Source organism: Mus caroli, unplaced genomic scaffold, assembly GCF_978045245.1.
Source record: "Mus caroli unplaced genomic scaffold, Mus_caroli_1 scaffold_1, whole genome shotgun sequence".
NCBI classification, from domain to species: domain Eukaryota; kingdom Metazoa; phylum Chordata; class Mammalia; order Rodentia; family Muridae; genus Mus; species Mus caroli.
In genome coordinates this window covers 178,901,878-178,915,499 of record NW_028227256.1, presented here as the reverse complement: position 1 = coordinate 178,915,499, position 13,622 = coordinate 178,901,878, and the positions used below count along the sequence as shown (strand labels likewise).

The 13,622-nt window shown below is 43.3% G+C and overlaps 1 protein-coding gene and 1 pseudogene across 1 annotated transcript in view; one reads left to right on the top strand and one right to left on the bottom strand.

Moving 5' to 3' along the window:
- The window catches only part of Nvl (nuclear VCP like), a 55,382-nt gene extending 51,331 nt beyond the window's left edge, over positions 1 to 4,051 (top strand). The window contains exon 23 of the mRNA XM_021159011.3: positions 788 to 4,051. Coding sequence (XP_021014670.2) covers positions 788 to 832 — 45 coding nt within the window. The 3' untranslated portion in view covers positions 833 to 4,051. The remainder of the gene's footprint in view (positions 1 to 787) is intronic.
- On the bottom strand, positions 2,428 to 3,668 carry LOC110296515 (fibroblast growth factor receptor 3 pseudogene; annotated as a pseudogene).
- Positions 4,052 to 13,622: the final 9,571 nt, after the last annotated feature.

The window sequence follows — 13,622 nt, the reverse complement described above, 5'->3', positions numbered from 1 at the left end:
GTAGAGGGTAAGGATTGAACTGCTGACTCTAAGATAGATTCTAAATAGTGGAAATAAAGCAGAACACTTGTATTTTTCTTTGGGATAAATAGGTAAGAGTGGAATTGCCATGTGACACTGAAAAGGTTCATGTGGTGTCAGTGAGCTTCCACTACATACCTGCTACATTGACAAAACTGTGAAGGACTGAGCACAGCAAGGGAGGAGAGGATGTGAGATGCTCGAAGTCTTATGCATTGTGCTTTACAGGGTGGAACAGTCACGAGGGAGCCATCTTGGCAGTTTCTTGGAATGTTAAGACATTTTAGAGGCCTTTTCTTAGTCTCCTGTTTCCATCAGGACTCAGGGTAGCTTACATGTGCGCATACCTCTTGACCTGTGTGCAAACTTCCCTGGACAATAATGGAAATCATGGCGTATCCTAGAAAGGAGAATGTATAGACTCTAGATGCAGGAGCAAGGCAGAATCTCTGGGTCCAGCAGTTAGGACTGCTGTAGCAAAGACCATAAACAGGCACCTTAAACAACAGATAACCATCTGAGATCAAGATGTTGTCATGGCAGAGTTCTATGGTTTCTGTCCCATCTCCACATGTCCATCTAGTTATGCACTCTGTGTCCAGACTTCCTCTTGTACGGCAACCCCAATCACCTCTGCAGAAGTCCTGTCTCCAAAGCTACCACCCTCTGAGGTCCTAGGGGCTGAGCCTTCAATGTAGGAATTTGTGGGTTATGCCTTCCATCCCATAACTGATTGATTAGCGCAATGTATTTTTTATCCTCACAGGATCAAAAGATGTATGAAGCTCTGCAGAGGTCCCTCAGTCAGTGACGTTTGCGCTACCTGGCATGGAGGAGGTGTCTAGTGTGTGGAACTCACCATGAATCACAGTCACTCTGGAGGGTCTACTTTCAGCTTGACACCGATGATCCTTTTTTTTTTTTTTTTTTTTAATCAGAACCAGTTATCTCTTTATTTTTTGGAAAGTAAGTTGGCTGTGTTAGCAATACCACATCTGCTAGTGTGGGCTGACAAACCATGTGCTAGGCCCCAAGAACACTGAGCCACTGTCCTGACCCTGCTGACTGACAGGCAAGGGACAGCCACCCAGGCCCAGTAAGAGTACAAAAAGTAGCAAAATTGCATTCACCACTGTCTCCCAGGCTTTGAAAGGTAGCAGTCTAGGCTTTAAAAGGCTAGAAGCTCTGCATAGGAAGTGTTAAGCCTGCAGCAAAACAACTTGTAAAAATTCAATAAATTATAGATAGATAAACTTGTAACAGATATCTATTAACATCTGAACCTTCTTACAGGATCAGTCCCTCCCTGGGCACAGGCTCCTGCCTGAAATACATAGCAATTAGAATAATCTGTATGAAAAATACCAGTTAACCTTGAAATTTTTAAACATCTCCTAAAGAAAGTTCCTATATAAATCTAATCCCTCACAAAAGAGGGCAAAAGGCAACAGGAAACGCTCTCTGGCACCATTACTAACTAGGAGAGCTAGCTGTTCATGTGCCAAGGGGCTATGTCCAGCCTGGTAGAGGCCAGACACATGGTCTCAGCAACTCCCTAAATCCAGCATGAACCTCTTTCACTGTTAATAAGTTACAACTTAAAATGTCTGAAATACCCTGGGACTAAATGCTGTGACCCTGAGGTTGGGGACTGGAGCTCTGGGAGTTGATAAATATAGCTTTTCAAATATATAGGTCCAGTACAAACAAAACTGCCATACCAGAAAAGTCCCTTAGTTCTCAGCCTGTTCTTGCCAGTTTACTAGTGAGCCCCATGGAGTATCTTGCTCCCTTGGGCCTCAGCTTTGCCTTTTTTCATATAGATGTGTGTGTGTGTTACACAACATCTATTTATATAAATACACATTTTCCTCTGGAATACACCTTTCTGATAGACATTACACCCCCCCCCCCCCTTTCAGGTACCTGTAATTTGTGTCTGAGAGGCAAGGTGGGAAGCAGGCAGCCTGGAGATGTCGAGCTATGACACCTCCCAGATATAAGGTGCCATGTAGGAGAGAGGCTTGCCACACAGAGCAGAGCCTCCCTGCAAGCTCAGCTTGGGGCACCAAAAAGGCCAAGGCCCACTCTCTACAATGGTCCCTGTAAGGTAGCAGTGAGAAATGAGAGGGCCAGAACCCCAGGGTTGCACAGGGTGGGCCTCTTAACATTCTCATTTGGTGTTCCTTGCCCTGGCCACTCAGGAGATCACTATACAGCAGTGCATGTTCCCAAGGGGCAGGGGCCTCTGCACCCAGGAGCTAAGGATAAACATGCAGGAAGTCTTGTCTATTGTTGACCCATTGCACTGGGCTGGCTAGGGTCCACTGCACACCAGCAGTAGCAGGGCGGGTTAGGGTCCACAGAAACATTGGCTGGGGCTTGGTCTGTGGGACTGCAGGCCTTTCACATCCGAGGTCCCCCATTATTGGATGGGCTTGGGGGTAGCAACTCATGGGTGCTCCCTGGACAGGCTGGAGCTAGGAGTGTCCCAACCACCTGGAGAGGACTGTTCAAATGGCACGGAGAGGTCCAAGTACTTGTCAGTTGATGTCACAGTGAGGATGCGGTCTAAATCCTCTACCTACTGCTTGAAGGTGGGCCTCTGAAGATGCTGCATGCCAACATCCCCACGTGACCATGTACAGGCCACGTGTGCAGTTGTGGGGCTTGTCCATGCAGTGGCCCTCTTTAAGTAGCTTGAAAAGCTCTTCCACTGGGATGCCAGGATACGGTGAGATCTCCTAGAGGACACCAAAGGACCAGACATCACTCTGGTGGGTGTAGACTCCGTAAAAAAGGGCCTCTGATTCCATCCACTTCACAAGTAGCAGGCCACTTGTGGTCTTCTTGTAGTAATCCAGGTTGTGCAGGTCTTGGGCCAGGCCAAAGTCTGTAATCTTCATCACATTGTCCGAGGTCACCAGGACATTTCTGGCAGCCAAGTCTCTGAATACACTTCTGGGAAGCCAAGTATTCCGTGCTCCATGTTACCTGGTAGGTACAGGACACGAGATCCTTGCAGGTAAGCTGTTCTCCTGGCAGCCTGCAGTCCATGCCGGAAGGAACTCTTGTAGATTGCCTTGGCTGCATACTCCACCAGCACATACAGAGCCCACCCGGTGCAGGCCCAGCAGGTCATCATCTCCATCTCAGATACCAGGTCCAACAGCATCTTCACAGCATCTTCACAGTATCTTCTGCATGACAGCCTGTCCAAAGCAGCCTTCTCCCAGAGTCTTACCAAGTGTCATCTGGGTCCTGGATAGTTCTACTTGGGGTCAGCAGGCAGCTCAAGTTCAGAAACATTGGCCAGAACAGGACCTTCTCCTGAAGACAGCCAAGCAATCCGGATGAGGGCTACATTGAAGTTCATAGAGGAATTAGATTCCAAGGACACCTGTCAGTTAAGTGGGAAGTGCCTTGGGGGACTGGGCAGACTGTCACCACAGCTGCCACCACTAGCATGAAGAGGAAGAAGCCCACCCCATAGTCGCTGCCAGTCTCATAAGCTCCTCCTCAGCTGTGTCTTCAGTTAGGTTCTTCCCAGCTTCTTTATCTCCTGAGGATGGAGCATCTGTCACACGCATACTGAAGCCTCTGAGAGCCCACCAGGATGCAGTGGGAGACCACCAGTTCTGTACCATTCTTAGCCCAGACTGTGGGGCTTGTGGGGGCACCTCCAGATGTCAGCTCTACGGTGTCCTCACTGCCAAAGGCCACCTGCTCCTACTGGCTAGGTTCAGGCCCTGGAACCTCTGCTGCTCTCTGCACAGTTCTGGACCAGGAGGCTCTGAAGTAGGTCCAGCCATCACTGCTATGCAGAATACTTTTTTTTAATTAGGTATTTTCTTCATTTACATTTCCAATGCTGTCCCAAAAGTCCCCCATATCCTCCCCCCACTCCCCTACCCACCCACTCCCACTTCTGACCAGCTTTGTGGAAAAACTCTCTACTTCCTTTTTAAGAAAGAGAGAGAAAAAAAACCTGATAAAGCCTTATTTAAATAAAAATTTATTTTGAACTATCTAGAGCATGCATAAAAGTTATAAAAAAAACTTTCCTTGAGAATTGATCACCTTACATCCTGTCACCTCAGATACATATTCATATCAGTTTTCTGTAAACCAGGATATTTTTCTACATAGCCAACCATCAAAAACACTGACACATTGCTACTATTTAACTCTCTAGCTCTAGTCAGTCTTTCTCGGTTTTTCTCATGTCATTTATGGTAAAGGACTCTGGTCTAAGTTAGCTATTCCAGTTGTTAAGTCTTCTTAGGGTTTCCACAAGTTTTTGTTGTTGGGCTTCCGGTTTTGTTTGGGGATAGTAAGTACCCCTGACTGGCCTGCAACCTACTGTATAGAGTAGGCTGGCCTCAGACTCCCAGTGTTCTGTGTGCCTCTGCTTCCTGGGTGCTGAGATTAAAGGTGTATGCCCCCATATCCAGCGTTTTTTAACTTCTTGGGTCAATGATTGGCTTGCCTTAATTTTATCTCTTTTAAAGATATAGTAGTAAAGCTGTTTTCTGCATCCTCTCAGGTGGTGATGCCTTATTGTTACTTAAGACTGTCCCTGCAGTCATTTAATTCAAGTGGTTCTGACAGGCTTCTTACACTGCACAGTTACTCCTTTTCCTTTTTAATTCACACCTGTGTGGGGGAAGATAATCTCACCTCTCATACACGTGTTGCACCCTCACCAGATTCAGATGATAGTTTTTTCATTATCATGGTTTGTGTTCAGATGTGTCTTTGGTGAATTTCTAAACTGATGTTTTATGAGAGTTTATGTTGTGTCAGAATTATTTCATCTAATTTTATTTATACAATAACAGCAATACTGTTATTGTATAGACAGGTCTGGTTATTTCCTTCCTAAGTTTTTATTCTATCTCCTTCTGCAAAGTCTTTGAGGTTCCTATGACGAATTTGAGAATGGGGTTGGAGAAATGGCTTAGTGGTTAAGAGTACTGACTCTTCTTGAGTCCTGAGTTCAATTCCCAGCAACCACATGGTGGCTCACAACCATCTGTAATGGGATCCGATACCCTCTTCTGGTGTGTCCGAAGATGGCTACAGTGTGTGTGTGTATATATATATATATACACACATATATATAATCTTTTAAAAAATAAAGAATTTAAGAACGAAGGAGCTGGAGAAATAAATGGCTTAGTAATAAAGAGTACACACTGCTCTTTCAGAGGACCACGTTTGATTCCCAGCACCCACATAGGTAGCTCAAAACTGCTTGTGCTCCTAGCTACAGGGGATCCTGCACTTCTGGCTTCTATAGGCACCTGTGCTCATATGCATGTAGCCCCTCCCACCCACACACACTTTTTTTTAAAATTAAACATTTTTATAAAACAAATGGAATATATTCAAAAGGTATTATTTGAAGAAATGTTGTAATCTATTTTCTGCCCAGTAACTGTCTTCTGTTCAACTTGTACCTCAGCAGACACAGCCTGTATTTTATGTCCAGGCCACCAGAAATAAACGCACTTAGACCCAGCATTCAGTTGTCAAGAAGAGCTGATAAGGCAGATAGTGTTTTCACTCGGCATATTACAAGTACAGCAGCAGCAGGCTCAACTGCTCAGATTCACTATTTAAGACTTTCTGACAATTACTTCTAATTCTGTCACGCTCATCATCTGCCTCTACTGATCCTGGTTTGGTTTCTCTCTCCTCTGTTGGTCTCTTTCTGGGAACCAGTACTGTTCTCCTTTATGTCCTCCATTGAACAGAATTATCATTCTGCTTAGTGCCTATAAACCTCTGCCAAGCCCTCCCAAAAAGGAGTCATGCTGACTTTGTAACTGTAACCCCGATTTTATTCAGTTGTATTTTTCCAACTCTGTGTGGTGTATGTGTGTGTGTGTGTGTGTGTGTGTGAGAGAGAGAGAGAGAGAGACACGCTGGGTCAGAGTACAACTTTTAGGAGGTAGTTCCTTTTTTCTACCACATGAGTCCCCAGGATCAAGATCAGGTTGTGAGGCTTAGTAGCAAGTGCCTTTAGCTGCTCAATCATTTCACCAACCTATTATCAATTCCATTTGTATATTCAATACTCTGTAGACTGCTTGACACTCTGTGTTCTTATGTGGTGTTGCCAACTCAGTAGAATCTTTAGACATTCACATTTTATAGAAATATAGATTGAGAGTTTGCTAATACTAACAAGAGTAGTAGAGGCTGGGAAGCTTCATAGATAAGCACTTGGAAGCGCTGTTGACATCTTGGTTGGGAATGTTTCTTAACCAAGGTTTTCATGACTGGCTCACCTATGCCCTTCACAAGAACCCTTGAGATCTTACTCTTCCAATTTAAGGATGAGAAATTTACCTAAGGGTTGGAGGGATGACTCAAGGGTTAAGAGTTCAGTTCCGCCGGGCGTGGTGGCGCACGCCTTTAATCCCAGCACTCGGGAGGCAGAGGCAGGCGGATTTCTGAGTTCGAGGCCAGCCTGGTCTACAAAGTGAGTTCCAGGACAGCCAGGGCTGTACAGAGAAACCCTGTCTCGAAAAACCAAAAATAAAAAAATAAAGAGTTCAATTCCCAGCAGCCACATGGTGGCTCCCAACCATCTGCAATGGGATCTGATGCCCTCTTCTGGTGTCTGAAGACAGCAACACTACCCATATACATAAATAAAATCTTTAAAAGAAAGAAATGTACCTATGTGGGAGGGCCCAGAAGTAGTACCCAGCCGTGGAAAAGTGGCACGCTGGACTCAATTTCAGGTTGCTTTGCTGTCCTGCCAATGATTACTCTATTTTGTCAGGGTGCTCTTTCAGCCAGCCCCAACTCCTTACCACTGAGTGGCAGCACATTCAGGATTTTCTGTGACTAATGTCCTTATGGCTTTTGCCTTTACAAATGCTGAATCCATGAGTTTTGGGACAAGAGTTCTTTGTGACAAGAGCCTGCTCTCTATCTTAAATAAAGAATTCTTATTTGGCCTTATATACTAGTGATCTGGAACTTTCTTGCTTGGACTATAACATATACTGTGCTGCTGGAAGCCCGTAGCAGCAGAACATACCAGTTGGGATAAAAGCATTCAGAGCTAGTTTTTACTATTTTAGATTATTCATCTCAGAATCCTGACCACTGCAGAATGTCACACATTTAATAAATTTTTTAAAGAGTTTAACCATGTAGGGATTGTGAGGTCATGGGAGTCCCAAGTAACAAATCTTAACCTCCCCAGGGTTTGGGCTATAAATTATGAGGTAAGGGAGCATGTAGTAGTCTAGAGTGGTACCTGGGCCTGTATCCCCAGCCCTTGTGAGGCTAGGGCTGGTGGATCTACTTGTCCAATGTTAGCTTGAATTACATAGGGAGTTCCAGCACTTCCTGGGCTACATAGTGAGACTCTGCCTCAAAAGAAGGGAAAATGAAACCCAAATAATATAAAGTGAAATGAAAAGATGGAGGGTTGTAATGTTTCCCAAAGAAATGACCTTTGAGCTGAAAGAACCTAGCATAGGTCTTGTCTGCACAGAACCTGATCCACTGTATACACAAAGGGAGCTAAAGAGGCCCTGGATTCCATTTGAATAAACACAACTTGGTCTTGAGTGATGTGATCCTGTGTTGTGAGTTCCTAACCTCCAAACCAAGAAACTGCCATTTTGATGATTTGCCCACTCAGGGCACACCTTGTAGTTAAGGGCCTTCTCTCTTATATGAAGACTGTCCACATAGGCTAAGCAGATAAATTTCATACTTACTGTGTGCCAAGCCTAGCATGGTTTAGACAGTGTATTAGGGCTCTGTAGAGTCACAGAACTTATGGAATGTCTCTATATATTAAAGGGGTTTGTTATAATGACTTACAGTCTACAGTCCAACTAACCCAACAATGGGCAACTGTGCATGGGAAGTCTAAGAATCTAGTAGGCCTCCAGCAGAAGGTATGGCCAAGATTAAAGGTGTGTACCACCATGCCTGGATTTAGAACTTGCTCTGTCCCAGGCTGGCCTTGAATTTAGAAATCTGCTTGCCTCACTTTCCTGAGATTGAAGGCATGTACCACCTTGCCTGGGCCTAAACTTTTCTCAGCCACACTGCCTCAAGATCTGGATCAAAAGCATGTGTCATCCCATGTCAAGATCCCAGTTGGAAGCCTGTGTCTTTCAGCCTCAAGATCTGGATCACAGGTGTACCCTCCATTTCTGGGTTGTAGTTAATTCCAGATGTAGTCAAGTTGACAACCAGGAATAGCCATCACAGACAGCATCACTAGTTGGGACTAAGCATTACCCTGCTAGGATATTCATTCTTGAAGTCTCGGCCCCAAGTGTGGCATGCTCAGCTCCTGTACTGGCTGGTTTTGTGTGTCAACTTGGCACAGCTGGAGTTATCACAGAGAAAAGAATTTCCCTTGAAATGCCTCCATGAGACTCAGCTGTAAGGCATTTTCTCAATTAGTGATCAAGGGGGAGGGCCCAGCCTATTGTGGGTAGTGCCATCCCTGGACTGGTAGTCCTGAGGGAAGCAAGCCAATAAGCATACCTCCCTGGCTTCTGCGTCAGCTCCTGCCTCCAGGTTCCTACCCTGTGTGAGTTCCAGTCCTGACTTACTTTGGTGATGAACAGCAATGTGGAAGTGTAAGCTGAATAAACCCTTTTCTCCCCAACTTGCTTCTTGCTTCTTCTTGCCTCAGATAATATGAGTACTTCAGTATCAGAAATTAAGAGAATAGGGGCATTGGAGAGAGAGGTGGTACAAAGGACAAAAGCCACATGACACAGAAAGGGTTGGGGAGCAAACGACTCCTGGAGTGAAATTTTCTGTTTGTATCATGTGATGCAGACTCACATGTTTTGTTGAGGCAAGATCCATGAGAGGACACATGATATTCGGAGAGCGTATAAGTAGGACTAAGGATGATGGGGCTTTTGCAAAAGCTATCTGTGCAGCTCTTCATTGGTCTCATGACTTAGCTGATCACTTCCCGACAGAAGCACAGCAGAGACTGGCATTCCAGCTGGCCATGGTCACTCCATTGACTCACTGAATCATGCTGATTCGGGAGAGGCCTGGTAGTTTCTGCTGGATTATGCCACCATTGCTGATTGGTGTTTGGTGATACTTTTGTGCTTTTTTTGTTTGGGTTCGGTTTTGGTTTTTGAGACAGAGTTTCTCTGTATAACCCTTCCTGTCCTAGAGCTTACTCTGTAGACCAGGCTGGCCTCAAACTCAGAAATCTGCCTGCCTCTACTTCCCAAGCGCTGAGATTAAAGGTGTGCACCACCACTACCCAGCTTGGTGACACTTTTGAACTGTACTGTTGGTATCCTGATACTACTGAACTGGACTGCTGGAATCCTGACAACAGAGATTGGAATAGCCCCCAAAGAACTACTTCTAAACAGGTCCCCTTGTCCTATTTATCATCTTTTCTCCCCTACCTTTGGACGGGGAGGTCAAAGCATTTGAGAACCCTTATTAAAGTAGGTTTTGAAGCCTACACACTCCCCCAAATTTCATAACAGATTTAGAAAACATAACAGGTCTTCTCACTGAGCAGATTTGCTGTCTAACTGAACTGAGTTCCTGGGGTTTATATAACATAGGTGCTGACTGGGCATAGTGATTCATGCTTGTAATCCCCACACTTGTGTTTAAGGTTAGCCTGGTGTATATACATTGATTAAGTCTCAGATGTAGAATGGGTCCATGTCTTAAAAACTGAACAAATCTACAAACCAAATATATTTGTGTTTGGAAAATCATCTCTGCATTAGATCAGTGAGCTGCAAGAAGCCATTTGAAAACCCCTTGTTGAGTCTGCAGCTTGCAGTTCTACAGATTGAGAAAGATTCCTTCCTTGCAGTGCCCACTTTGGAAACCCTGAGCAAATGTCACGTGATTAAGCTCTTGAGAGTCGGCCTGGAGAAAAGATGTGAGTCAGAACCATGGAGAGCTCCACACTTTGCCCATGTCTGCACTATAGGCTTGAGTGGAGTTCTTGTTCCTATCTTGGCTGCAAACAGAGAAGCTAGCTACCAGAGCTCCTGTGGAGGAAGGAGAAACAGCAACAATAGAAGCAAAGGAGTGAAATGTCAGAGCACCTGTGTCCTGCTATACAACCACAGAAGCTTGACCATATTCCTTTAAGGTCCCCGGAGCTGGGAAGAGCACAATGCCTGGGACATGAACTACTATACCCTATAGTTTTAGGAGACAAATGAAGACATTGACATAGTCAAATGCTGTAAGGATCCATTCTCATGAGAAGACACCAACTCAAAATAGAGAAAGAAAACACAAAATAGAGACTGACTATGCTACCCTAGGCAAGTAACATCTCTAGGTAATGGAGAACCACATATTTTTTAATTTGTTTTTACTTCTGTTGTTGTGGGGTTTTGTTTTGTTCATTTGTTTTTAGTCTGTTTTTGTTTTTGTTTTGTCTTTTTAGACAGGCTTTCTTTATGTAAGTCTGATTGTCCTGACTTTATATAGACTAGACTGGCTTCAATCTCCAAGAGATCTGTCTACCTCTGCCTCCCAAGTACTGGAATTAAAGGTGTGGGTCACTATGCCCCTCTTACTTTTTTAACTGATACATTTGTTTTTATTTTTACTATAAACTCTTCCCTATTTTTTTGTCTCAGCATTCTCTTCTGTGACTAAGACATTTTCTTGAGAGAAAGGTCTCATGTTGTTCACGCTGGCCTCTAACTTTCTGTGTAGTAGAGGACGACTTTGCAATTCCTGAGCTTCCTCCCGGGTTGCAGGCATGTACCACCATGCTTGTTTTTAGGTGGTACTGTGGATTGGATACAGGGGTCCCATCCACCCAGCCTACCATCTGAATCACATCCCCAGCCCTGAATATAGGACTTGTATAATATGCTGGCTAGTCTTATGTCAACTTGACACACAAACAAGTTATCTGAAAGGAGGGAACCTCAACTAAGAAACTGTCTCCATAAGATCTGTCTGTAAGGCATTTTCTTAACTAGTGATTGATGGGGAAGGACTCAGCCCATTGCAGATGCTACCATCCCTTTGCTGGTGGTCTCGAGTTCTACAAGAAAGCAGACTGAGCAAGCCATGAGGAACGAGCCAGTAAACCACATCCATGGCCTCTTCATCAGCTCCCTCCTCTAGGTTCCAGCCTTGTTTGAGTTCCTGTCCTAATTTCCTTTGATGGTGAATAGTGCTGTGAAGTATAAAATAAACCCTGTCCTTCCCAACTTGCTTTTGGTCATGGACTTCCATTGAAACAATAGAAACCCTAATCAAGACGAAGCAATTAAAATGTATACATACCGTATTTTATTATGTTGTCTCCATTCCCCCTCCTTCCCCTTTCAACTTCTCTTGATATCTAATTCTGTAGACCATTTTTGTCCTTGCTCACATTCTTCACCTCTTTCTTCTCAATTGTTAGCAGAGGACATGGATTGAGGACAGAAGTTCAATGATGTAGAAATGAATAATAAAGATCAGGAATTAATGAAATGGAAATGAAAAGAATAAGATCAGTGAAACAGTTAATTTATTGCAAAGATAAATAAGACTGGCACGCCCTTAACCAAACAAAAGACAGAGAACCAAATAAAGAAGATTAGAAATGGAAAGGAAGACATTACTTTACACCTGATAAACTATGAAACTCAGAGGACCAATGAGTAGCTTGAAAATGTATATTCCAATACATGGAAAAATCTAGAGGAAGTAGATAAATGTATAGAAATAACCTACCAAAAATAAGTCACAGGTGTATAAACAATGGAAGCAAATTATAATGAGCAATAAAATTGAAACTTTAATAAAAAGACTCCCAAAATAACACCCCCACCCCCACCTCACATCAGGCCTGATTGGAGTCACTGCTAAAATCTATTAGACATTTTGAGAAGAAATAATATTAATCTTCAAATTATTCCATACTACACAGAGGAAAGATATATTATCAAACTCACTTTATGAAGCTAGTATTACTCTGACACCAAAGCTGGTAAGTACAGGCAAAAAGAAGATTGTAAACCAGTGATCCTGATGAATGTTGTCATTTTGTTGCTGTGAAGAGATACTGTGACCAAGCCAACTCTTATAAATGGAAAACATTTGCTTTGGGCTGGCTTACAGCCTCAGAGATTGAGTCCATGCCAAGAAACATGGCGGTATTCAGGCTGACATGGTGCTGGAGAAGGAGTTCTACATATTGATCTACAGGCAGCAGGAGACTCTGCCACATTGGGTGAAGCTTGAGCATAGGAGACCTCAAAGCCTACTCACACAGTAACACACTTCCCCCAACAAGTCCACACCTATTCCACCAATGCAACACCTCCTAGTAGTGTTATTCCTATGAGCCAAACATTCAAATACATGAGTCTGTGGGGGCCATACCTGTAGAAAACACCACTAATATGGGTGTAAAACATCAATAAGTCAGGCATGTAGCATGTGCCTTTAAATCTAGCTTTTGGCAGGCAGAGGAAGAGGACTGTGTGTTCGAGACCAGCCTGGTTCACAGTGTTAGTTCTAGGCCACCCAGAGCTCAGAGTGAAACCTTGGGCAAAAAAAACACAAACAGAAATAAAACAAAATAACAAAACATCTCAATGAAATACTTGCAATTTAAAGCCAACAACACATTAAAAAGAATTATCCACCATGATCAAGTTGGCTTCATTACAGGAATGCAAGGGTAGTTCAATGTATGCAAATTAAAAATGAAATATTCAACATTAAAAATTGGAGAAAAGTCATATGGTCATCTAAATAGATGCAGAGAAGACCTTTATCAAAGTTGAACATGTGTGTACCTGCTAAATGAACATCCCCTTCATGATTTCCAACCCCGAACTTGGAATAGAAGGAATATGCCTCAACACATCAAATCTATCATCAAAACTACAGTAAATGGGGGGAAAACACCAAAATAGATTTTTTTCTCTGAAATCAGGAATAAGACATTCCTGGTCTTTCCTCTCCACTCCACTCCTATTTAACGTAGTGTTATAACTCTTAGCTAAAGCAAAAACTAAAAATAAATTTAAAATAATAGAGGAAAACATTGGCAATACACTTCAAGATATAGGCATAGTGAATGGATATTAATAATTCAGAAAATAATAAGCATTCATTGACAAATGAGATTAGATAAACTTTAAAAGCTTCTGCACAGCATAGGAAACAACTGAGTAAAGAGACAGCCTCAAGAATGGGAGGAAAATTACCAACTGTGTATCTGATAGGGGACCAATAGCTAGAGTACTTAACTTAAAGTTTTAAATACAGATATTTCCACAAAGAACCCAGTTGATTCATGGACTAACGAAATGAATAGACAGTTCTCAAAAGATGAAGTACAAATGGCTGAAAATCATATGCATAAAGAATAGCATGGTTAGACATGAGGAAATTGTAAATCAAGGCTACACTGATGTCTCATCTCACACTCTCTACCCCCCCCCCCATAGAATAACTATCGTTAAGAAAATAACAAAGGCTGGAGAGATGGCTCTATGGTTAAGAGCACTTGCCGCTCTTTCAAAGGATAGTGGTTCAGTTCCCATCACCCATGTTAAGTGGGTCGCAATCCTCTGTAACTCCAGCTC